The sequence below is a fragment of the Panthera tigris genome, chromosome A1, assembly GCF_018350195.1.
Source record: "Panthera tigris isolate Pti1 chromosome A1, P.tigris_Pti1_mat1.1, whole genome shotgun sequence".
Lineage (NCBI taxonomy): Eukaryota > Metazoa > Chordata > Mammalia > Carnivora > Felidae > Panthera > Panthera tigris.
Window position 1 is genome coordinate 132,146,443 of NC_056660.1, and position 26,659 is coordinate 132,173,101.

General features: G+C 38.3%; 2 protein-coding genes and 1 pseudogene across 8 annotated transcripts in view; 1 reads left to right on the forward strand and 2 right to left on the reverse strand.

Annotated features, from left to right (window-relative positions):
* Window positions 1–5,323, reverse strand: part of SGTB (small glutamine rich tetratricopeptide repeat co-chaperone beta) — a 43,921-nt gene extending 38,598 nt beyond the window's left edge. For 2 of the 3 annotated variants that reach the window (XM_015536572.2, XM_007079890.3), the window contains exons 1-2: window positions 5,103–5,323; window positions 3,507–3,628 (exon numbers count right to left, since the gene is read on the reverse strand). In XM_015536572.2, the coding sequence (XP_015392058.1) occupies window positions 3,507–3,606 (100 nt within the window). In that variant the 5' untranslated portion in view covers window positions 3,607–3,628; window positions 5,103–5,323. Of the gene's footprint in view, window positions 1–2,936; window positions 3,002–3,506; window positions 3,629–5,102 lie in introns of those variants that run through there. The other variant, XM_042987643.1, reaches the window with a different exon arrangement.
* Window positions 5,324–5,419: 96 nt separating this feature from the next.
* Window positions 5,420–26,659, forward strand: part of NLN (neurolysin) — a 122,908-nt gene continuing 101,668 nt past the window's right edge. For all 5 annotated transcript variants that reach the window (XR_006218125.1, XR_006218123.1, XR_006218122.1 and 2 more), the window contains exon 1: window positions 5,420–5,583. Coding sequence is in view for 2 of the 5 variants with exons in the window: in XM_042987653.1 (XP_042843587.1) it covers window positions 5,543–5,583 (41 nt within the window). In the remaining 3 variants the exon portion in view is untranslated. The remainder of the gene's footprint in view (window positions 5,584–26,659) is intronic.
* Window positions 16,616–19,410, reverse strand: LOC102957961 (annotated as a pseudogene).

Below are 26,659 nucleotides of genomic sequence, written 5' to 3' on the forward strand. Positions count from 1 at the left end.
ATAACTCAGAAATTACTGATGACTTTGATGAGAAGACTATGGGTGGAGAGGCTGAAGCAAAGGCCAAACTGGAATGGGTACAAGAAAGAATAAGAGAGGAATTTTAAAAAGTATAGATAATTCTTTCAACGAGGTTTCCAGCAAAAGCAAGACAATAAAAGTAGGCAGTAGTTTGGAAGTAGGGGGTAATATGGCAAGAGTAATTAGCTGTTGTTTTTGTTTTTTTTTAGGAAGTGAGAAACAATGAAAAGTATATTCTGATAAAAATGATCCAACACAGAGTGAAAATTTGCTGATGTAAGACAAGAAGGGTAGAATAACTAGAGCGATATCCCAGAGTAGGTGAGACAGGATGGAATCAGACCCAGTGTGCCAGTAGAGAGGTTCCATTTAGAAAAGACAATGGATAGTTCATCTGTGGTATCTTAATCTTGTTTCAGCCTCTCTAACAGAATACCATAGACTGGGTGGCTTATAAGCAACAGAAATGTATCTCTCATAGTTCTGGAGGCCGGGAAGTCCAAGATTAAGGTGCTGGTAAATTCAATGTCTAATGAGAACCTGCCTTCTGGTTCATCGATGGTACCTCTTCACTGTGTCCTCACATGGTAGAAAGAGTAAAGAAGTTCTTTGGGGTCACTTTATAAGAGCACTAACTTCAATCATGAAGGTTCCACCTCCTAATACCCTCACACTGGGCATTAGATTTCAACATATGAATTTTGAGAAAACACAAACATTTAGTCCATAGCATATAATAGTTAGCCAAGCAAGCAGAATATGTAGGGGTGTACATGCTGGTGGGTGGGTAGATGGGGTAGGGGGAGTCTGTGGAAGTTGCTTTCTTATTCCTTCAATTATCTTGGTAGGGTAAGAAGGAAGCTCATGAACTAAAAGTGAGTATAGAGGAGGAGATTTGAGAGTTTGAGAAGATGGGAGAAAGTGTTAAAGTGGTGGTCTAGGAGAGCAAAAGTGTGAATGAACTTGGAAGAGACAGTGTGATTGCCAGGCAGCATGACAGGTCCACTTGAGGCTCATGGTGATGAAATCAAAGTGGGATCGATCCGCAAAGTTATAGGTTTTGCTCCATCTATACAAAGTCACATGGACATGAGCACATAGTAGGTGGAGAGCTGAATTTAAACAAGGTTGAGGGGCGCCTGGGTGGCGCAGTCGGTTAAGCGTCCGACTTCAGCCAGGTCACGATCTCGCGGTCCGTGAGTTCGAGCCCCGCGTCGGGCTCTGGGCTGATGGCTCGGAGCCTGGAGCCTGTTTCCGATTCTGTGTCTCCCTCTCTCTCTGCCCCTCCCCCGTTCATGCTCTGTCTCTCTCTGTCCCAAAAATAAATAAAAAACGTTGAAAAAAAAAATTTAAACAAGGTTGGGTTTTACAAGAAAGGGAGAGATGTACAATGCATGAACATAATTATGAACCATGGTATTTAAATGGGGTAAGAAAAGGGGTATGAAAGGTAAGGGATCAACATACTGGAGGTATTGGTAGGGTCAAGAATTGTTGAGGTAGCGATTTTAGAGGGAGTGAGTTGGAAAGACAGGCAGTAGTGGTCAGGAAGTGTTATGTTGACGATAGAGATTATGGGGAGAATGCAGTTTCAGTAATGATAATGTCCAGGGAAGAGTTTCTCACCCTTGGCACTGCTGACATTTTGGACTTTGTTCTGGGGTCCATCCTGTGCATTATAGTATGTTTAGCAATTTCCATGGCCTCTACCCACTAGATGCCATAAAGCAGCCCCCCACTGGTGACAATCAAAAATATCTCCAGATGTTGCAAAATCATCCTGAGTTGAGAACCACTAGTCTAGGGTATGGCCAAGCAGCTGAGTGGTTGAGATCACTGGAGGAGAGGCCAAGGAAGGGAAGTATTGAGAGTACTCAAAGAATCACCTATGAGTACACTGCAATTGCCAAGAATTAAGACAGGAGTAGTACTAGAAAGAGTGACAGAGGGCAGGAGCCACATGAAGTAGATGTCGGTAGATGATGACAATTAGGTGTGGGTGACAAAATCTGATGAAAAAGCTCAAAGCTGATAAGGCTATAATTCTTCACCACTATGGTAAGGCTGGTACTAGAACTTAGGCTCCTTTCCTAGAGTTTTTTTAAATGTCTAGAAGGTGGGCAGACTTCTCCACATGATTTCATACTCAATTAAATTAGACTCACAGAGTCAAAAATAGGGGTCGGTCAAAAACAATTGGCACTATTTCTGACTGCCATACATAACAAACAGATGAAGGCACATATTTTTGGCTGAAGACCATCCTAAAAATAGGGCATAACATCTTGATTTTTAGAAACCTCTCAATTTTCTTTCTGGCCCTTAAAAGTCTTATACTGCTTTGATTAGGAAAGAAACATCTTTTATTAAATAATTGCATTTATGTGTTTATTACTGAGAAACCATAACCAACACTTTCTTTAGATAACCAGTCACCTTTACCTTCACATAGTCTAACTGAGGACAAAAAGATTTTAATATGAAATGAACCAACTGCAATGTTCTCCAACTGTGTGTCACCTGCTCCTCTCACTGCCACCTGGAAAGACAGCATCTCACCAGATTGCAAGCAGATTTAGAGCAAATGCCGATTTTCATCCCCACCTCTTAAAAGCATATTCACAATGGAAGTGCCTACTGAAATTAATAGAGGGATCCCCTTTATAGGAGAAATAGCTTCAAGATGACAAAATCAAATTGTATAATTTATTAAATTCTCCCAAATACACTGTCTCATTGCAATAATTAAGTCTTTAGGCCACAAGGAAGGTATACTCATTGAACCTCCACAAGCTCATCTGCAGAATTCAATCTTGCCATGGTTATAGTGAATTTAAATTTTATAATGCATAAATGTGAAGCAGAAAAGATGCTGTCAAGGAAACACATGATGCTTTCATGCAAGTCTCACTCACCTTTACAGATTACCAAATCTAATATTTAAAGCTTACATAAAACAAGGGTAAAATCCTCTCATTTTCAAGTGTCCAAATAGAACATTGTTAGAGTATAATTGTGATGTAATTATTAGACTGTTACATACTGCTTTTATGATGACTAAGGTATTTTCATATATCAATCCTAAACGAGATGCTTTCCTATCAGGAAGACACAAGATCTTCAGAGTAAAAACCAGGATTTAAATGTCAGCTTTGCCACATTTTGCTGTTATGTTACTTAATCTATCTGATTTCATTTATTATCTGTTAAATGAGGATAATACTAACTTGGCAGTTACTATAAAGAAAAAATTCCCCACAGTGTGAACAGCATAGTTCTGACACATACTAGGTCCTCAATAAGTGAACCACAGTCCTCCTATTGTTAATTAAAACCAAACAAGTCTCAGAGAATGGACACAGGATCTCTCTTCTCGAAAGATCAACAAAACATTATCATTTTGTTATTATAGGTCATAAAGTCAGGCTTATAGCTATTTTAGTCTTTATTTATAACACAAATGAACAAAAAGCGCTCATGCCTACCTTCCAAACTTTCTTGTTCATCCGAAGTATAAGCATCCATCTGACTTTGTTCCCGTAAGAAACGAATAACTGCATAAACTAAGTGCTTGATAGATGACATTTTAAAAGTTTAAATGTTTTTCCTTGATAAGAAAAAGGAAAACACTGATCTAAGTTATTTTAAAGAATTAGTCAGGAAAGTTATAAATAACAAGGGTTATAAATTACATCAAAAGTAAAAAGCAAAAACAAAACCTGCATTACCTTCATTCTTCTTTTAAAAGGAGAACACAAAGTATTGTTATGATAATGTTCACATATTTTGATTTATACCCAGTAGTATTAGATTATGTTAAAACTTGCAAAAGTAGAATTTTTCTCAAAACATGTACCACACAAGCTTAGACACTAACTCACTGGATCTTTTTTTTTTTTTAATTTTTAACATTTATTTTTTGAGAGACAGAGACAGAGTGTGAGCAGTGGAGGGGCAGAGAGAGAGAGAGAGAGAGTCACTGACTACCTCACTGTATCTTTTTTTTTTTAATGTTTATTTTTTGAGAGACAGAGTGTGAGCGGTGAAGGGCAGAGAAAGAGAGGGAGTCACAGAATCCAAAACAGGCTCCAGGCTCCGAACTGCAGGCTCTGAGCTGTCAGCACATAGCCCGATGGGGGGCTGGAACCCTCAAACTGTGAGATCATGACCTCAGCAGAAGTCAGACGCTTAACCGACTGAGCCACCCATGCGCCCCATTATCTCATTATATCTTAACAGTATATATGGTACAGATACGGATAAGGACAGGGGTACAGATACAGAAGTAGAAATCCCCAAAAGGCCTCAGCACTATGTTGAGGGAGATTTCATACTGCTGACTCAGATGCTCATCTACAATAAGCATCTTCGTCTATTTCATGAGATTTTTTTTAAATGTATGCATAATTTACACTGCACCAACTTTTTTAGGCTGAGACTGTTACTTGAGGAGAAAGTATATTAATGAAAGGGTGTTCAACTATTGAGTGTCATTCTTAATAAAAACGGCATTTCTATTTAATCTAGATATGTCGGAAAATCATTGCCTAAATCGATGGATACTACACACCGACCAGTGCTCTCTGCAGTAGCTGTGCTCTCGTGGACAAGCTGGAAGCTCCCGGTCATGTTCATTCACATGGAATACTATCGCATCCAAACAGTGGCGCAGGGCCAGCCGGCATTAATGGCTTATTTCCACTAAATCGCATCATCCATCTGTTCTCCAGGTTCCCTAATCCAAAGCCAGGGTGTGGTACCTGCCGCCAGGATGTTTATTATTTCTAGGCTTATTCTAAAGGCAAGCCCAGTCTTTAGGCCATGGGGTTTCAAGTATTAAATAAGGCCCCAGGGCAGAAGGTGAAAAAAGAATGGGGAGTGAAGAAGGTGAGGAGGGGAAACGAAGATAGCTAACCTCCTCCCGTCTTCTCCCCCTTCTTCTCCCCATAACACATCGACCTCCTACCTCCCTTGGGTACCCGGGCCTCGCTTCGGCCCAGACGGGGTTTGATGCGGGTGCGCGGTGCAGGCCCCACCTGGGGCGGCAGGAGACGCACCCATCCCAGACAGAAGCCCCTTACCAGGCAAGAGGACGCGAGATGGTGGCAGCGGGCCCACGGGCGTCCGTAAACCGGTCCGCCCGCTCGCTGGTCCTCCGAGCTTCAGCCTGGCTCCCGATCTTAGTAGTGCCAGCGGTCGCCAAAACTTCCGCTGCTCTGGGGCCGCCGCCGCCCCTCAGCCCACCCGGCTGTGCGCTTTGCTCTCGGCCAGTGGGTCTCGCCAGAACCGCCCCCGGGGCGGTGCCAGGAGCGCGGGGCGGGGCGCAAGCCGGGGGGCGGGGCCCAAGTGGGCGCCGGCGTGGTGCTGCCGCACGTGGGAGGGCGCGGGCAGGGCTGGCAGCCACCGCCGCTGTTGCCTCCTCGGCTAGGCCGCCTCTTGGCTCCCGGGCGCCCCGCCTCCCTCAACCCCAAACCGGAGGACAACGCGCCCGCCGCCGCCGCCACCGCCTCTCGGCGCTCCCATGATCGCCCAGTGCCTTTCGGCTGTGCGAGGCCTCCACAGGTATCTCGGTGTGCGGGTTAACCTTGACTGTGGGCCGGGAGTGGTTTTCCGTCCTGTCAGTGCCAAGTGCCTGTGCTCGGGCTTTCCCAAGCGCACCCCTCTGACGCTCCTGGGCCTCTCCCTCCCCACGGCCCGCATGCTCTGCCCTGAGGGACACCTGACGCGGGGGAACTTGGGGCCACCTTTCCCTCCTCCGCTCTCTTGGGAAGGCATCCATTCCCCTTTGTTTGGGACTGCCTCAGCTGCAGTCAGCGAGACTGGTCCCAGGCCCGGCCCAAAATGAATGCAGAAAGATGGTTCGGATAAGAAAATCGTTTGACTTCCGCCCCGCCCCCCCATGCAGAACTGCAGACCTCTTATTGAAAGTGCCGGCAGCTGTAGACTCAGGAATAGCGATTCTAATTTGCCCCTCACGCACATCATTAGCATACAAATCGTTTAACGTCCTTGCAAGATGAAACCGCTATGGTTTTGCGGCTTTTCTCCGTCCATGCTTTCTAATTTCCTTTTTATTTACCTCTTCCCCATAAAACATTCGGTCTCTTGCTGGGGCAAATTGACTTGGCCCAAAATGGAGGAAATTATTGCTTGGACACGGTTTGGGGCAGCCTCAGCTGCTGTTTTGGATTGCTTGCTAGCTCCCAAGCCACACCCCTCTGCAACAGACCAGTAGCAAGATGGTGAGAGAATTAAATTCTTTGCTTGGATGCGCTAGATGGAGTGGTTTTCAGAAACAATGCCTCTACCACTCCCATTCCCGAAGACAGCCTTGAACTGTACATCCTAATGAAGATCCAACAGAAAAAAGGAAATGTGTCTTTCTTGCTACTTATAAAACTACTTTGGGAAATGTTAAGCGTTCAACCTTTTTAACAGTTTTCTATTGTACATGGTCACTCATCCGTGAGGAGCTTTGTGTTGCTCAGTCCTTATACTTATGGTGCGTCCAAGGGACAGTAGTAATTATAAAGAGTTAATGTGATGGTTTTGGCCATATTTCACGCTGTCCTTTTAGTCTGCAGGCTGCAAGTGATACAGCTTCAAATGCAGCTATACCAACCAGTGAAGATAAATAATGCAGGTGTGAGAAGAGAGAATAAATATCGTGTAAGATACCAATTCTCAAACTTTTTAGCCCCAAGACCTCTTTACCTTACAAAAATCATTGAGGACCTAAGAGCTTCTGTTTATGTGGGTTGTACTAGATCTATCCATATTAACCATATTAGAAATGAAAACTAGGGAATTGTAAAGTATTTATTAATTTATAAAACAATAATAAACTCATTACATGCACAAATAACATTTCATTAAAAATGAAACTATTTTCCAAACTAACTATTTTCCAAAACTCCTCCAAAAACATGAGTAAGAAGAGTGGAATTGTGGGGTTTTTTTTCCTTTTCTTCAGCTTTTTTTAATTGTTGTAAAATATACATAACTTAACATTTGACATTTTAATCATTTTTAACTGCAAAATTCAGTGGCATTAAGAACTTAAACATTGTTGTGCAACCATTACCATTATCTGTCTCCAGATCTTTTTCATCATCCTAAAGTGAAACTCTGTACCCATTAAACAATAACTCCTCATTCTCTTCTTTGCCATCCCTGGTAACCACTATTCTTTCTGTCTATGAATTTTACTTTTTTAGGTACCTCATACAAGTAGAATCATAAAGTATTTGTGACTGGCTTATTTGAGTTAGCATAATGTTTTTAAGTTTCATCCATGTACTTAAGTCAGAATTTCCTTCCTTTTTAAAGCTGAATAATATTCCATTGTCTGGATATATGACATTTGTTTGTCATCTGTCCATGGACATTTGGGTTGTTTCCACCTTTTGTCTACGTGTGACTTAATAGAAAATAGCTGAATTCTTACATCTGCTTCTGCATTTGATACGTTACACTGTTTTGGTTTAAGATGAAAAAAATTCCACCTCCCATTCATATATAGTTGGAAAAACTACTTTTATTTTTAAATTTATTTATTTTTTGAGAGAGACAGAGACAAAGTGAGCGGGGGAAGGGCAGGGAGAGAAGGAAAGAAAATCCCAAGCAGGCCCCTCACTGTCATGGGGCTCGAACCCATGAACCGTGAGATCATGACCTGAGCTGAAACCAAGAGTCAGACACTTAAATGCCTGAGCCACCCAGGCACCCCTAGGACTACTTTTTAAAAGTAATCATGGATATGCTTTATATCATACCAAAGTTTGATATGTGGTAGTGTTTTAAAGATTAGTTTCAATGCAGAATATGAAACTATCCATGTACTTTTCTTACTCTATCATATTAAAATCCATGTGTCTATCTTAGATTTTAAACGGGTCTTTTACCCATGATTTTCAAATATCACACATTGGTTACTTGGAAAATAGCAGTTCACTCTGTTAAACAGATCTTCCTAATGTTGATACATTACGTTTTACAATATCAAATCATATTCCCTAATATCATCATCCATCTCATCATAAATGTCTTGAAGTATTAGGGAACTAGCAAGCTCACAATGCCAGATACACTTTCAAAATTCTGATTTTCATTTTAAACCTTACATTTTATCACTGGTAACAAATACTGTCAGTTCCTTGAAGTGACAGGCTCACTTTGTTACATTTTTTGAGAGAATTTCTGCAGCAGAAATGCTGTATGCATACATTGCCACACATATGCATTCAGTGATTGAGATTTAATAAAATTAAATATTTTACTATTTCATGAAAGTGAAATTGACATTAATTTTTAGCATGAGTGAGTGGTCGTAAAGAGTATAATGACTGCTAAGACATTTTGGTGCCACTGCCTTGATTTGTTCTAAGGTGCCAATGATTTTATCTACCATTGCTTCTTACCATCAGTACAAATATCAACCAAGTGAACAAAGTAAATGATATCATAGTATTATCATGAAATACTTTTAACCTCACAGATGACTTGAAATGGTCTCAAGGACCCCTCTCCATATTCCCATCCCCAAGGATTGCAAACCACATTTTGAGAACCACTGGTCTGTGTTACTCAGATTTTTTTTTTTTTTTCTGAGAGAGGTGTGAGAGCAGGGGAGGGGGGCAGAGAGAGAGGGAAAAAGAGAATCCCAAGTGGGCTCCACACGGAGCCCAGTGAGAAGCTTGAATCCGTGAACCATGAGATCATGACCTGAGCTGAAACCAAGAGTCAGATGCTTAACTGACTGAACCACACAAGTGCCCCTTGTTACTCAGATTCTTTATGTGTGGAAGAAAATAAATATATAGAAAGCCATGCATTTATTATCTTGTTAGAAGCTGGTAATCAGGGGCACATGGGTGGCTTAGTTGGTTAAGTGTCGGCTCTTGATCTTGGCTCAGGTTATGATCTCACTGTTTGTGAGTTCAAGCCCCACATTGGGCTCTGTGCTGACAGTGCAGAGCCTGCTTGGATTCTCTCTCTCTCCTTCTCTTTGTCTGCCCCTCCCCCCGTCTCTCTCAATAAATAAACTTTTAAAAAAAGCTGGTGATCAACTATAGCAACTATTTTATTACTTAACAGCATAATATTACAGTTAATCAACATATACAGTAGTAGTAGTCATTAAATTACAGCATTTGTGAGTGAGTTAATCACAATATCTTTGTTTCAAACTGTATCCTCCAAAAAACAGTCGATACTAGGCAACATGGAAGGCCTCTGTGTTCTCTTGATATATTTTTCCTAATTTCTTCCAACACTTGGGAGTTCATTTTAGTGTTTTAAAGTGACCAGGTTCTTATTTACTGACTTAAGATTCTTCTTGTGTTTTCCTGTTGGCAGAGCTGCTATATATCCCCTTCCAAAGCCATTTGAGCAGCCAATATCATTGATGGATTACTAGGCTAATTTCTTGGGAATGAGGGGACCGAGAATCTGAAGACATTATGCTTGCTGTTGAGATAACCTATGACCTTAAGTAAATCACTCAATATCTTGGATCTCTCAAATTCCTTATTTTGTAAAATGAAAAGGACTAGACTAAATGATACCTAAGATTTCTTTCAACTTTTGTTGCCATAGCAATTAAACCAGGAGAATTTCCCTTCCTACCTCATCTAAATTGCACAGAATTTGAGCCAAGCAGAATCTAATGTAGAGTGAGGGATGGATCATGGCATGATCAAAAAGACAAATGAGAAAGATGACTCAACAATATTTAGTCCAGATTATACCTCTAATGGCCCTCGTTTCCTCATTCAATTAAAAAAACCCTTGGTTTTAAAAATTAAGACAGCAATGCGTGTTCACTGTGGAAAACTAGAAAATATTGACAAGCAAAAGAAACAAGTCCACCAATCCAGAAGAGCCATGTGTTAATAGCTTCCAAAATCTTTTCTACATAGATGTTTTTGTTTTTACAAATATGAGATTATACCATATTTATTTTAATTTTTATGTACTGCAAGCACTCTTCCATAATATAAAGAGTTACAATATAGTCCATTTGGAAATGTATGATAATTAATCCCTACTTTTGGATATAACTCTTCCCAACTTCTTGCTGAGTAATAGTGCTTAGATAAACATTCTTGCTATTAGGTCTTTTTCCAAATCCTTAATTATTTCATCAATATAAGTTTTTAGCAAAGGAATTTGTACATCAGAGGCCTTTGATGCACATCTTTCAGGCCTTTGGTACCTAATTTTTTCCAAAAAGTTTCGACCAAATTTCACTCTTACCAGTGGAGTGTATAAATGCTAGTTTCCTACACGATTACCAACACTGAACATTTTAATATTTTTTATCCTTACCAATTAGTTAAGTAGAACTTTTCTTATTGTTTTCTTAAATGTTTATTTTTTAATGTTTATTTTTGAGAGAGAGAAAGTGCAAGTGGGGAAAGCGGGAGAGAGGATCCAAAGCAACGAGCAGCCAGATGCAGGGCTTGGACTCATGAACCATGACCTGAGCCGAAGTCACTCAACCAACTGAGCCATCCAGATGCCTTGAAACTTTTCTTATTATAATTTACATTCACTTGCACTTTTTTTTTTTTTGAGAGTTTATTTGGTGAGTTTAATTCTCTAATAAAATTTCAGGACTTGTGATCTGAAGACCAAAAAAGTTCCTTGTTTTCTTTTTCCTTTTTTAAAAAATATTTATTCATTTTGAGAGAATGCACACACACATGCAAGCAGGAGAGGGGCAGAGAGGGAGAGGGAGAGAATACCGAGCGGGCTCCTTGCTGTCAGTGCAGAGCTTGACACGGCCCTCGATCCCACAAAGGAGGAAATAATGACCTAAGCCGAAACTAAGAGTTATATGCTTAACCGTTTAACTGACTGAGCCACCCAGGCATTCCCAATTTATTCATATGGGAAGTCTTAGAAAGTCAGACAAATTAAATTATAGTTATTCATAAACTTAACATTTATGTATCTTAACTATAATTAAATAAAATCGAGATTGTCTCCCCAAATCCAGTAGATAGAAACCCCAGAATTTTACGACAGTGGTGCTAGAAAAAAAATACTAATGGAGAAAAGGTTTTAAGTTACAAATATCAAAGGTTACACATTAGTTGTATAAATGGATTTTAAAATGTTGTAAAGGAGGATTTTTATCGTTGCTCTTTACCCCTGGTTTTGCACAGAAACGTCCTAGTACTTTCTCATGTTTAAATAATATCACTTCTTTGGTTAAGACAAAAGAGAGCACTTCTGTGGAGAGAAGCACCTAGATTAAAGTATGAAGAACCAAGGAAATTGATGCTTATTGGGCACATATGTATATGGCACACTCTGCTTTAGAAAGGCAGGTAGTATAGTACTCTAGACTAGACTAGAATAATCTGTAGCCTGCTTGCCTCTGCCACTGACTAGCACTGTGATCTTAGGCAGAGTTACTTAATTTTTCTGTTTATTTCTTCATCAGCAAGCTGAAATTGATTGGCTGATTTTTTTCACTCGCCAAATATTTACTGAGTATTATGTGCCAAACATTATTCTAGGTCTAGTGATACAGTGATGAACAAAGCAGCCCCAAATCCTTATGTGCGTGGAGCTTATGTTCTTTCTAATGGGAGAGACAGATAAGGAAAATACAGTGTATGTTAAATGGGAAAATGTGCTAGGGGGCAAAAAATAAAGCAGGATAGATGGATATTTAGTATTGGTGAGTTTACAGGAGAGGGCTCAGTGAGAAGCTGGTGTTGTGCCTGATGTGTTTGAGAACTCGAAGAGGCCATTGTGACGAGTGGAGTACAGGAGATGAGGTAAGAGGGAAAAATTGTACTCATCTGTATTAGAAAAACAGTTGTTCCTTCTCCTAGGAGGCCTTTTACTACTCACACAGAACTCTTGGCTTATGACAATTAGGTCACCAAATGTGTGTGGAAGTTTTCTCCACAGCAAGCAATTCTCTGCCTCACCAGCTGGGTGTCCTACATTTTAACTTAATTCTGACACTGTCTACCTGGAGATACCATCAGATCCCCCAGGTTAAGGGCTGGCTCCACAAGTCTGCTAACCCAACTCCAGATGCCAATTGCAAGTCCATGTTGTTTCCACTGCTTCTGTCCTATTGGCTATAAGTCTCAGGTTCCCATGACTCCCTCCTTGGGTTCAATTAATTTGCTAGAGCAGCTCCCAGAACTCAGGAAACATGTTTACCAGTTAAAGGACATTATTGTAAGGATGCAGATGAAGAGATACTGAGGTCTGAGCACAGGAGCTTCTGTCTCTTTGAAGTTGGGGTGCATCATCCTCCTGGAACATGGCTGTGTTCTCCAAACCCCTTATTATTGGGATTTTGATGGAGGTTTCATGAGGTAGGCATGATATGTCGTTAAGTCCATTTTCAGCCCTTCTCCCTTCTCAAGAGAATGGGAGGGAAGGCTAAAAATTTCAATCTTCTAATCATGGCTCTTTTTGGTGACCAGCCTTCATCTAGGAGCCTATCCAGTCACTTCATCAGAACAAAAGACACTCCTATCAGCCAGGACATTTCAAGGCTTTCAGGAGCCCTGTGTCGGTAACCAGGGTCAGAAACCAAATATTACAACAAAAGATGATCCTAGTGCCCTTATCACTTAGGAAGTAATAAGGTTTTTAGGAGCTCATTGCCAAGAATCAGGGGCAGAGACCAATATATATTCGCTATTATCTCATATCACCTGTTTAAGATTGAGAGTAAATAAATATAGAGTACTTTGAACATTACTTGGCTCTATCCGTTACTATTGCCAAAAGAGTTTGCTGTGTAGCAAACCAAATCTCGGGAGTATAGTGATAAATGTTTATGTTTGCTGACACACGTTGTGTTTGCAGGGCAGTTTTTCTGGTCTTGACCAGGATCATTCCACCTATCAGCCATGGATTGTGTAGGCAGCTCTGTTGATCTTGGCTGAGCTGCGTCATATATTTGGGGATCTGGGATGGCAAAAGTTGGGGCCGTTTGGCTCTCTTTCACATGCTCTCTCATCCTCCAAGAGGCTAATTCTAACTTGTTCTTACGGCGATGGCAGAGTTCCAAGAGAGTGGAAGTGTATACAGGCCTCCTGAAGCTTAGGCTCAAACTGGAGTACCATCAACTATGCCACATTATGCTGGCCAGAGCAACTCCCAAAGACAGACTGTATCCTGATGGGAGGAGCAGCAAACTCAAAATTGTAAGAAGTCATAGGTACATAGAGGGGTGAAATGGAGGTCATTTTAGCATTTGGTCTACAATATTGGCACATCAAAGCTCAATATATGTTAGCTATTATTTTCATGTTTGTGAATTACCTGGTTGGATTTTGGAGGTTTTTAAATTCAGAGTATTAATTTGTAATAGCCCTTCATAAATGTTGCAATTTTTTTTTAATTTTTTTTTTTAGTCTTTGAATTTTGGAGTGGATTGTTCCCGCTTTTTGTTCTACACAAGTTAAAATTTTTATGTAATCACGTATATCAGTTTTTTTTTTTTTTTTTTAATGACGTCTGCCTTTGGTCATGTGCCTAGAATGCCCTTCTACCCCAAGATTAGAATTTTTTTAAATCACCTGACTTTTCTTCTAGTACTTTTATGTTTCATTTTGCATATTTGAAACCTTTATCTATCATGAATATTGACTTTTTTGAAATGACTTTTCTAATTAAGTGAAACCAAAAGAAAGTCAACATAAACTGAAGGAAGTATGAGAAACTCCAGCTTACAAAATCGGGGTTTCTGATTACCTCAGTGTACATTGGAAGATCCTATCCCATTCCACCTACTTGGCACTCAAAAGGATATCCTTCTATTTCCAAGCCACACATAGCTGGTGTCTTTGATACCTAATCGTATTTAAGCTCAAGACTAAGAGGAAAATTCTTTTTCTGCCTCACATCTTTTATTTTTTCTTCCTGTCCCCCACCCACCACCTTTAGGGTAACAATCAATTTGTTCTCTGTAGTTAAGAGTCTGTTTCTTGGTTTGCCTCTCTCTCTGTTTTTTTTTTTTCCCCTTTGCACGTTTGTTTTGTTTCTTAAATTCCACATATGAGTGAAATTCATGTTATTTGTTTTTCTCTGACTGACTTATTTCACTTAGTATAATACACTCTAGCTCCATCCATGTCATTGGAAATGGCAAGATTTTATTTTTTTTATGGCTGAGTAATATTCCATTGTGTGTGTAAACGTATATATTATATGTGTATATATACATATTTTCACACACATACACAGACACACAATACAACATCTTCCTTATCCATTCTTCAGTCAATAGATACTTGGGCTGTTTCTATACCTTAGCTTTTGTAGATAATGCTGCTATAAACAGCAGAGTGCATGTATCCCTTTGAATTAGTATTTTTGTATTCTCTGAGTAAATACTTAGTAATGCAACTGTTGGGTCACAGGGTAGCTTTATTTTTAACTTAAAAAAATTTTTTTAAGGTTTATTTATTTATTTTGAGTGAGTGAGAGAGAGAGAGAGAGAGAGAGAGAGAGAGACTCTCAAGCAGGCTCTGCACCATCAGCACAGAGCCCATTGTGGGGCTCGAACTCACAAACTGTGAGATCATGACCTGAGCCGAAATCAATAGTTGGACACTTAACTGACTTAGCCACTCAGATGCCCCTCTATTTTTATTGAGGAACCTCCATACTGTTTTCCAGACTTGCTACACGAGTTTGCATTCCCACCAGCAGTGCAAAAGGCTTCCTCTTTAGGAGTAGGTTTTTTATGCTTTGAGTATGCCACACCATACATAAGGATGTAGCTACAAAAATATTTACAGAAACATTCCTCTCATTTACCTGGTCTTCCCAAGTTGCCAAGCACAACAAAAGAAGACAAGTTCCAATGCTTAAAAGCATTACAAGTCTCTGTTTTATATTTGCTAGTATCTTGTGACTAAAGCAAGTCTCATGGTCAAACCTAGACTCAAGGGTGGAGATAACTCTTGATGGAAAAAACTGCTGTGGGGCACCTGGCTGGCTCAGTCGGAAGAGCGTGTAACTCTTGATCTCATGGTCCTGAGTTTGAGCTCTACATTGGGTGTAGAGATTACTAAAAAAAAATTTTTTTATTACTTAGAAGAAAAAACTGCTGAATTATATTACAGTAGGTTATGCTGACAGAGATAGGAAAATTTTATAGATATTTTTGCAGTCTATTACATAGCTTATGTAGTATTCAGGAAAAAAAATTATCTTTAAATACATTAGCAAAGAAGAAAGATTTGAGTTTTTATCTCAGAAAGCCAGAAAGGGAACAGCAGTTTAAACCCAAAGAAAATAGAAAGAAGGCAATAATAAAAAGCAAAAAGCAATGATACAGAAAACAAACATACAATAGGGAAATTCAACAAAGCCAAAGTTTGTCCCTTAAAAATATGATAAAATCGATTGACTTAGGTTAGCAAAAAAAATGAGGGAATACATATACATCAATAAAAGGATTAAAGTGAGGAATGTCACTAAAGATTGTACAGATGGTCAAAAATGAGAGTATAAAGAAGTTTTTGCCGATATATTTGAAAATTTAGATAAATGGAAAAATTATTTGAACAATATGACATTAAGATGGACACCAAAAGAGATAGAAAATCTTTTATTTATTAAAGAAACTATTTTTGTATTGAAAGATTTTCCACAAAGAAAACTCTAGACCCATATGGCTTCAGCAGTGAATTCTTCCAAATATCTAAGGAATAATACCAGTCATACATAATCATTTCCAAAGAAGCAAAAAATAGTCGATACTTCCTAACTAATTTTATGAGACTACAAACCCTCATTCCACAAATTCAAGAGGACACTACAAGGAAAAACCAGTGGGCTTTTGTAAGTTTGAAAAAATTAGAAAATCAATCCATGAAATTAACCAACTAATGGAATAAAGGAGAAAAATCATGTGATTATTATGCGAGATGCATAAAAAGAATTTGATAAAATTTAATACCCATCCATAATTAAAAAAAAATTGCAAAACCAAGAATAGAAGGACTTCTTTAACTTCATAAAGTATATATTTTTTAAGCCTATGTGAAACTTCATACCTAGTAGTAAAATTACTTTTAAAAAGCCTGCCTGAGATCAGGAATGAGGCAGAGATGACCGTTTTTACTATGTATATTCAATGTTGTCCTTGAGCGTTCAGCCAGTGCAATAATGTAAGAAAAAAAAAAAAAGATGGAAAGATTGGAAAGGAAGAAATAAAACTGTCACTTTTTTGCAATGACATAATTGTGAGTATAGAAAATTCAAAGGATAAAATATTAGAATGAATGTTTTATATCCATGGACATAAGATCAACATACAAATTGAATTATAGGTCTATTCCTTAGCAAGATACAATCGGAAAGTGAAATTTTCAAATTATATAAGTAAAAATAGAATTAAAAACTTTAAATATCTAGGAACAAATCAAAAAATATAAAACATCAGCAAACTACAAAACATTTATGAAAAGAATAAAAGTCTAAGTAAATAAAAAGCAAGTTTTAAAAAACAGATCTAAAAAAAAGATCCAAGTAAATGAAAGGAGATGTCAGTTTGGGATTGGACTACTGAAGATAGAAACTGTTTATTTTCTGTCGACCTTATTTCCATTTTGTTTGCCTTCGGGAAAGAGCAGCTTAAGGCCAGTCAGTAGTTGTTCCTACCCATTCAGTGGCCTCAGCAGTGGGAGCTGCTGACCAATCTTCAGTGGTAGATTAAGTGCTCCAGTCTTCAGTCTTCAGTGGGAAACTGCTGAATAGACATAGAAGGCACCTGCAGGCCTTCAGACCAGCCTATGACTTCAGGTTGAGTAGCAGTGAACTCAGGAGCGGGAGCAGTCCATGCACCCTGAAATTCCTCCTTGGTCACAGCATTTTCAGTAGTGGCCTGCTCTTTTCAATCTCTTCAGGGTATCTGTAGAGGTAGAGATCAGGCATTGACCTCCCATGGGTGTTTACGGGAAATGGTGACGTGCATCCACTGCATCAGACCCACTGAGCGAGCTCCCTTGTTGCAAGGAATGCTATGGTGATGTCCATATAGCACAGAGGAGAGTCTGTTACACAGAGCGATGGTAGGCTGCTTAATATAAGATGCCTCTGTAAGAGGCTGGTGGTCAGCCCTGGAATCAGTAAGCACCAGAAGTCCCTGCTCCTGGAAGGCTGCAGGATCTGGTTAGTGAAGTTTCCAGGAGTGAAGTGGTCAGCAATAGGAGTGGCTCCAGTAGCAGCAGCAAACTTCAGCACAGTTCGCTGGCCAGTATTCTTGGATGATATGACACTGATATCAAGCAGGGTTTTCAATGGCAACAATGGCACAAGCTGCCAACAGAAGCTTCTCCCAGGTTCTCTTCAGTTATGATGTAGATACACTGTTCCATCTGGAAGTCAAGGTTGGTACCACCTAAGTGGGTTCCTGCTGCAAGGAATTTGAGGATATTCTCCTCCTTCACTTGTAGGACATCAGGGCTCCGGACATTGTGAAAGTTTCCCTTTAAGTTACAACGGGAACACAAAACAACATGGTATCAACCCCTCCCTGGGTAGCACAGAAGGGTGGACTACTTAATGCAGGAGAATTGTCGATTTCCCCTAATTTAACCTTTAGATTCAATAAAATCCCAATCAAAATCCCAGAAGAACTTTTTGTGGAAATTGACATGCGTTGTCTAAAATTTTAAATGGAAACATAAAGGGCCAAGTATAGCAAAACACAAACTTGAAAAATAACAAGTTACAGGATTTAAGCTACTAAATACCAAGGTATTACAAAGCTAAAGTCGTTAAAAAACAAAACAAGGGGCGCCTGGGTGGCTCAGTTGGTTAAGCGTCCGACTTCAGCTCAGGTCAGGATCTCATGGTCTGTGAGTTTGAGCCACGCGTCAGGCTCTGTGCTGACAGCTCAGAGCCTGGAGCCTGCTTCAGATTCTGTGTCTCCCTCTCTCTCTGCCCCTTCCCCGCTCATGCTCTGTCTCTCTCTGTCTCAAAAATAAATAAAAACATTTTTAAAAAATTTAAAAAGAACAAAACAAAACACAGTTTTGTATTGGTGCAAGAATAGAAAAATAGATGAAGGAACAGAGTCCAGAAATAAACTTATACCTACTTGACAACTATTATAATATTTGGTGTGCAGTACTGTAGTAGGGGAAAGGAGGGCCTTTTTGAATAAATAAATGCATATTCATACAGAAAGAGATGAACCCTTTTTTTTCCCCTTTAATCCTTTTTTCTTTCTTTCTTTTTTTTTCTTTTTTTTTCTTTTCTTTTTTTTTTTTTTGAGAAAGAGACAGAGTGTGAGCAGGGGAAGGGCAAAGAGAGAAGGAGACATAGATTCTGAAGCAGGCTCCAGGCTCTGAGCTGTCAGCACAGAGCCCGAAGCTGGGCTCAAACTCACTGACCATGAGGTCATAACCTGGGCCAAAGTCAGAAGCTTAACCGATTGAGCCACCCAGGCACCCCTCTTTTTTTCTTCCTTCCTTCCTTTCTTCCTTCCTTCCTTCCTTCCTCCTTCCTTCCTTCCTCCCTTCCTCCTTCCTTCCTTCCTTCCTTCCTTCCTTCTTGCTTTCTTACCTTTTAGTTTAAATTCCAGTTAGTCAACATACAGTCTAGTATTAGTTTCAGGTGTTCAATATAGTGATTCAACACTTCCATGCAACACCGGGTGCTCATCACAACAAGAGCTCTCCTTAATCCCAGTCACCTATTTTACCCATCTCTCCACCTCCCTTCCCTCTGGTAACCATCAGTTCTCTATAGTTAAGAATCTGTTTCTGGGTTTGCTTCTTTTTTTTTTTTTTCCCCTGTGTTCGTTTGTATTGTTTCTTAAATTCTACCTATGAATGAAACTCATATGGTATTTGTCTTTCTCTGACTTATTTCACTTAGCATAATGCTCTCTGGCTCCATCCATGTCGTTGCAAATGGAAAGATTTTATTCTTTTTTATAGCTGAGTTATATTCACTTATATGTATGTATATATATGATGATATATATAATATATACAATGATATAATGCAAAGGAATATTACATATATTATATATGTGTGTGTATGTGTATGTTGTGTGTATATATATATATATATATAACATATACATACACATACACATACACACACACATACCCCATATCTTCTTATTGCATTCATCCCTCATTGGACACTTGAGCTGTTTCCATAATTTTGCTATTGTAGATAATGTTGCTATAAACATCAGGGTGCATGTATCAATTTGAATTAGTGTTTTTGTATTCCTTTGATAAATATCCAGTAGTGCAATTGCTGGATCATAGGGTAGTTCTATTTTTAGCTTTTTGAGGAGCCTTCATACTGTTTTCCAGAGTGACTTACCAGCTTGCATTCCCACCACAGTGCAAAAGGCTTCCCCTTTGGCCACATCCTTGCCAACACCTGTGGTTTCTTTTTTTAAATGTTTTTAATGTTTTTTTTTCTTTTATTTTTGAGAGAGAGAGAGAGAGAGCAGGGGAAGGGCAGAGAGAGAGGGAGACAGAGGATCTGAAGTGGGTTCTTCACTGTCAGTATAGAGCCCCGTGCTGGGCTCAAACTCAAGAACCGTGAGATCATGAACTGAGCTGAAGTCAGACACTTAACTGAGCCACCCAGACTTGTGTTGTTAATTTTAGCCATTCTGATAGGTGTGAGGTGATATCTCATTGTAGTTTATATTTTGTACTTCCTTGATGATAAATGATGTTGACCATCATGTGTCTGTTGACCATCTGTATGTCTTCTTTGGAAAATGTCTATTCATGCCATCTGCCCATTTAAAAAAATTTTTTTTCTTTGAATACTTTTCTAAAATTTAAGTTAATTAACATAGTGTAGTATTGGTTTCAGGAGTAGAATTTAGTGATTCATCACTTACATATAACACACAAAGCCTATCACAAGTGCCCTCCTTAATTACCATCACCCATTTAACCCATCCCCCCCCACCCAATACCCCTCCAACAACCCTCAGTTTGTTGTCTATATTTAAGAGACTCTTATGGTTTGCCTCCCTCTCTATCATTATATTTATTATTTTTCCTTCCCTTCCCTTATGTTCATCTATTTTGTTTCTTAATTTCCACATATGTTTCTTAAATTCCACATATGAGTGACATCATATGGTATTTATCTTTCACTGACTTATTTCACTTAGCATAATGCACTCTAGTTCCATCCATGTCGTTGCAAATTTCTGCCCATTTTTTAATTGGATTATTTGTTTTTTGGATGTTGAGTTTGATAAGTTATTTATATATTTTGGATACTAACCCTTTATCAGATATGTCATTTTCAAATATATTCTTCCATTGTATAGGTTACCTTTTAGTTTTATTGACTGTTTCCTTCACTGTAAAGGAGCTTTTTAGTTTCCAATATGTTATTTTGCTTTTGTTTCCCTTGTTTCCAGAGACATATCTAGAAAGAAGTTGCTACAGCCGATGTCAAAGAAGTTACTGCCTGTGTTCTCTTCTACAATTTTTAAGGTTTTAGGTCTCACATTTAGGTCTTTAATCCATTTTTTTTGTGTGGGATTTCAATTTTTTTTAATTTTATTTTTTTAAATTTACATCCAAATTAGTTAGCATATAGTGCAACAATGATTTCAGGAGTAGATTCCTTAGTGCCCCTTACCCATTTAGCTCATCCCCCCTGCCACAACCCCTCCAGTAACCCTCTGTTTGTTCTCCATATTTAAGAGTCTCTTATGTTTTGTCCCCTCCCTGTTTTTACATTATTTTTGCTTCTCTTCCCTTATGTTCATGTTCTGTGTCTTAAAGTCCTCATATGAGTGAAGTCATATGATATTTGTCTGTCTCTGACTCATTTCACTTAGCATAATACCCTCTAGTTCCATCCTCATAGTTGCAAATGGCAAGATTTAATTCTTTCTAATTGCCAAGTAATACTCCATTGTATATATATATACCACATCTTCTTTATCCATTCATCCATCGATGGACATTTGGGCTCTTTCCATACTTTGGCTATTGTTGATAGTGCTGCTATAAACATTGGGGTGCATGTGTCCCTTCGGAACAGCATACCTGTATCCCTTGGATAAATACCTAGTAGTGCAATTGCTGGATTGTAGGGTAGTTCTATTTTAAATTTTTTGAGCATCCTCCATACTATTTTCCAGAGTGGCTGCACCAGCTTGCATTCCCATCTTTAATCCATTTTTAATTTATTTTTGTGTGTGGTGTAAGAAAGTGGCTTGATTTCATTCTTTTGCATGTTGCTGTCCAGTTTTTCCAACACCATTTGTTGAAGAGACATTCTTTTTCCCATTGGATATTCTTTCCTGCTTTATCGAATATTATTGGCCATATAGTTGTGAATTCATTTCTGTGTTGTTGTTTTTTTTTAAGATTTTATTTCTAAGTAATCTCCCTATCCAACATGGGGCTCCAGCTTACAACCTGGAGATCAACAGTTGCATGCTCTACTGACTGAGCCAGCCAGGCATCTCACACTGCTCATTTCTGGGTTTTCTATTCTGTTCTTTTGATCTATGTGTCTATTTTTGTGCCAGTACCATATTGTTTTGATTATTACAGCTTTGTAATATAACTTGAAGTCCAGAATTGTGATTCCTCCAGCTTCACTTCTCTTTTTTAAGGTTGCTTTGGCTATTCAGGGTCTTTTGTGGTTCCATAAAATGTTAGAATTATTTATCCTAGTTCTGTGAAAAATACTGTTGGTATTTTGATATATATTGCATTAAATGTGCAGCTGGCTCTGGGTGGTATACACATTTGAACAATACTTGTTCTTTCAATCCATAAGCACGGAATGCCTTTGCATTTCTTGGTGTAATTTTCAGTTTCTTTCATCAGTTTGTTATAGTTTTCAGAGTACAGGTCTTTCACTTCTTTGGTTAAGTTTATTCCTACATACCTTACTGGTTTGGGTACAATTTTAAATGGAATTGTTTTCTTAATTTCTCTTTCTGCTCTTTCATCACTTGTGTAAGAAGTACAACAGATTGCTGTGTGTTGATTTTGTATCCTTCAGCTTTACTAAATTCGTTTATCAGTTCTAGCAACTTTTTGGTGGGTTCTTCTGGGTTTTCCTGCCCCACATCTTAAGTATGGTTGTAGTGACTGAAATAATCACAACTTTTAGTTATAGTCTGATTGCTATACTGCATAACATTCATACAGTAAGGGCTACATTATTTAGATCTTCTCATTGTAACACTGCAATTTATACATATATACGACTTTCAGATTTCATTTTTCATAGGAATTCTTTTATACCATGGTACAACATAGAGAAGCACAAATTATTTATGTGAAAGAGAAATCAATGAATATTAGATTCCAACTACCAATTGTGTAATTCCTTTTAGAAGTCTTACATTCAGTCATTTTCATTTTATAAATATTTATTGAGCACTTGTTATGTTATTGTTTAATTTCAGTATCTCTTTATCCTAAACCAGATTTACAAATCTTATAAATCTGTTTTTGCCATTGTTCTCTGTCTCAACAAATGTTACCATTTACTGAAGTCAAAAGTCTGGGAGCTGACCTGGCCTTTTTCTGTCTCTACCTTTTTCATCAATTACCAGGTTTAAAGTCTTTCTCTGTTCTCTATTTGTATTACCACCCCTATGACCCAAATCCTCATCATGAGTCACAGCCTCAGTTTTTGCTTCCTATTAATATACTTTCCTTATGAAAACAGAGATCTTTATGCAATCCAAATGTGACATTCATACTCCAGTTTAAAATTCTTTAGTTTGCCCTTAACCTTAGGATAAAATCAAAACTCTTTGATTGGTTTATAAATCCCTGTACAGTCTGAACACTAAGCTCTTCCAGCTTTTCCTCTCACTCAGGGAACTCATTGTTTTCGGCAGATAGTTCATGTCTTTACCTCCTCTTCTTAAATTAACACAGCCGATCCCTTATTTGGAACATTCTTCTCTTTCCCTACCTTTCCACAGCCTGGCTAATACTTGTCATTCATCTTAAAAGTTATTACGAAGTATTATACACAAAAAATGTATATATCTACAGTTAAAAGAATGAAAAAGGAGTATCTGTATATCTAAAATGATACATCTAGTACCTTTTAAGTCTTTTATGTGCCCCTTTCTGACCATATCTCTTCTCCTTATTCCAAAGATAACCACTGTCCTGAATTTACATTTATAGTCCTGTTCCTTTTCTTTATAATGTCATAACACAAATCTATGTTTCCCTTAGCAATATATGGTTTAGTTTCACTTGATGAAACTAGTTTTACATAGCTGTGGTTCATTTTTACTGCTGTTAAGATCTTTACCTGGGTGACCATTCCAAAATTTGTTATCTATTGTCTTGTTGGTGAGTATTTATAGGTTATTCCCAGTTATTTGCTATTATAAACAATATTGCTATGAGTATTCTTGTAATTTCTCCTGATACATATGTGCAAGAATATAGGCCTAAGAGAAAAATTGCTCTCTTGTGGGATCTGTGCATTCTCTACTTTACCAAATGATGTCCAATTTTTTCCCAAAGTGGTAATACTAATTTACTCCCTCTACCTGTATAGTGTTCATGTATAGCCATTGATACTCCATCCTTAGCAGCTCTTGGTGTAAAATGGTATCTCTTGGGTTTTGTATGTATTGCCATGTTTGCTAATGAGTTAGAGTGTATTTTCATGTTTATTTGACATTTGTATTTTATGCCTGTGGTATCTTTTGTCTATTTTCCTATTAGGTTGTTTATTTTTTCATATTGGATTTGAGCAGTATTTATACATTCTAGATACATTCCATTTGATTTCCATTCAGAAAACATAGTGTATTTTATCCATGGTAGTGCTGTGCTAAACTGAGAAGACAGCTGTGGACAAGAAAGAAACTATCCCTTGGAGCTGGAAAGTATAATGCAAAGTGAAATAAGTCAGTCAGAGAAAGACAAATACCATATGATTATACTTATATGTAGAATTTAAGAAACAAATGAACAATAGGGAAAAAAAAGAGCCAAACCAAAAAAATAGATTCTTAACTTGAAAGAATGAACTCATGGTCACCAGAGGGGAAGTGGATGGGGGAATGACTTAAATGAGTGAAGGGGATCAAGTATATACTTATCCTGATGAGCAATGAGTAATGTATAGAATTGCTGAATCACTATATTGTACACTTGAAACTAGTATAACACTATATGTTAACTATACTGGAATTTAAAATTTTAAACTTAAGAAAAAAGAAACTATCCCTGCTCACATGGGTTCCTGCCCTCACTCTGCTCAAGGAGTCAGATAGTAATCAAATCTCTAAAGTAGTTAGATTGTAATAGGTGCTGTTAATATCAGCTCACTTTGTACTTCCTCGGAACGAACTTACGTGACTCCTACTAAATTTGGTCCCTTTGAATACTGTATTTCCAGAGCACACATATTAGTAGTATTGTTTGCCTTCCTCTCTAGTTGACAAGTTTTCTGAGATCAGGAACCTTTTTTGTTGTTGTTTGTTACTGTATCTCCAACACTTAACCTGGTGTTGTTTACATGGTAGATGCTTAATAAATATATTTTTTTGAATGAATGAATGGAAAGTTGTCATCAGTGTAATAACTGAAAATTCAGCATTCGCTGCTGATATATAAGGAGTATAGGCCTGGATTTGGCAATTTGATATGACAAGGACAGGTAAAAGTAGAAAGTAAATATTTAAACCTTGCAAATTTCTTTACCCAAAACACAGTTGCCAGGGGAAAGTACTATGTCTAAGTTTTAATTTAGACCTAGTTTTGTGATAAGAAATTACAGAGTAGAGTAATATGCAATAGGAAGCAAACTTAACCAACAAATATATACATGCTGGGTATATATTTTTAGTACATGGGTATATTTTTAGTACATGCTGGGTGGGTATGAGAGAAGAGAAGCCATATATTAAAAGCCATATTAAAAGAATATTGGTCATATTCTCTTATCATCACTAGGATATTCACACAGTGACTTGGTACCCTACAGACTTAGTTAATGGGTCTGAAGAGTAATAGTCTAATTTAATAAATACTCTGGGAGCAAGGCTCATTCTAAATATGTCAACTTGGATACTGAAGAGATCAGGGGAGGTGCCAGCCTCTGAAGTACTGGGTCAGAAGCAACCAAGCTGAGAAAGAACAGAAGGCAAACTTCTCATGTGTGAGCCTGAGGTCAGCCGAGGACACGGAAGCCAGAGTCTCTGGACTTGTGTGATTTGGAAGTTAGTTGGGGCTGGTGAAACGTGGCACTGAACAGAACATAATCCTGTTTTGGACGTATGCAGCAAAAGTACTTATTGGTCAGACCAAGAAGGTAATGACATGCAGTTTGCCCCATCTGGTGGAAAAAGTACCCAGGAGAACCCAAAGAAGCCATGATGATGGGTTCCCATTCTGGAACACATCTCATGCCTGCTCTACTAGATATAGACCCTGTGCTGCAGGTACTATACTTCCATGCACAGAGGTAGCTGAGAAGAAGTAAAAACACGAAAAACTTGCTTAGCATGACAAAAAGGACACAAGGCTACTCATTAAAGTGTATAACAGCCCATCAAAAATCTTCTTAATGACACTGAAAAATTGTAAAATGACAGGAATGGTGGGTAGTAGAATGTGGCTAATTGAAACCTGTATATAACTTCAAAATCTTTATTCACTCGTGCCACAAATATCAATTGAGTACAGTTACTATATGCCATGAACTGCTAAATCCCACAAGAATAGATGTGTAAAGCAAAGCACCTAGGTTAGCGTTATTTGCTTGTTGAAATCTTTTCGTGGTCGCCTCTTTACCAGAATTACTTTGTGATTGCTCACCTTAAAAATACACATTAATAGAATAAAAGGAGAAGAATATTAGACAAAAAATCAAAAAGAACATTAGGATTTCAGCCTTGTTGATTTATTTGGGTCCAGAGTTTTACTGAAAGCTTTCTGGCAGTAAGAGCAAAGGGAATATATCTAGTTAAGAAATATCAAGAACACAGTTTTTCCTGGTACTGTTTGTATGATAAATTTATCATGTAGATTTATTATATAAGAGAAATTGAGTAAGTCCAATGAATGCTAGCCTCAAGAATACTTATACAGTAAGTGCAGAAGTAGATTTTATAAAGGCTATGTCCTATTTTGACCTTTCTTAAGTTTATTTATTTTTAGAAAGAGAGCATGAGCAGGAGAAGGGCAGAGAGGGAGAGAGAGAATCCCTAGCAGGCTCCACATTTAGTACACAGCCTGACTCAGGGCTTGATCCCATGACGGTGAGATCATGACCTGAGCCAAAATCAAGAGTTGGCCATTTAACCACCTGAGCCACCCAAGTGCCCCTTGACTTTTCTTAAAAAGCCAAGGCAACACAGCCTGCTAAGGGTCATAAAACACATACATAAATGTGATACTATGTATGGGATAAGGCACATACATAAATAATTAGAATACAAGGGTCAGAGTAATAGAGAAATTGATATGGGAGTTCAGGGGAGTGAGAGATTAGTTCCAAGATAAAAGGGAAGGACAAGGTCATAACTGATCCTTGAAGGGTGGTAGGATTTGGACATAGGAAGTTTAGAAGAGGGTGTTCTCTTATCCCTAGACTATCAGAATCTAGAAATAGCCATATTAAGTAAGCTGAATGTCCA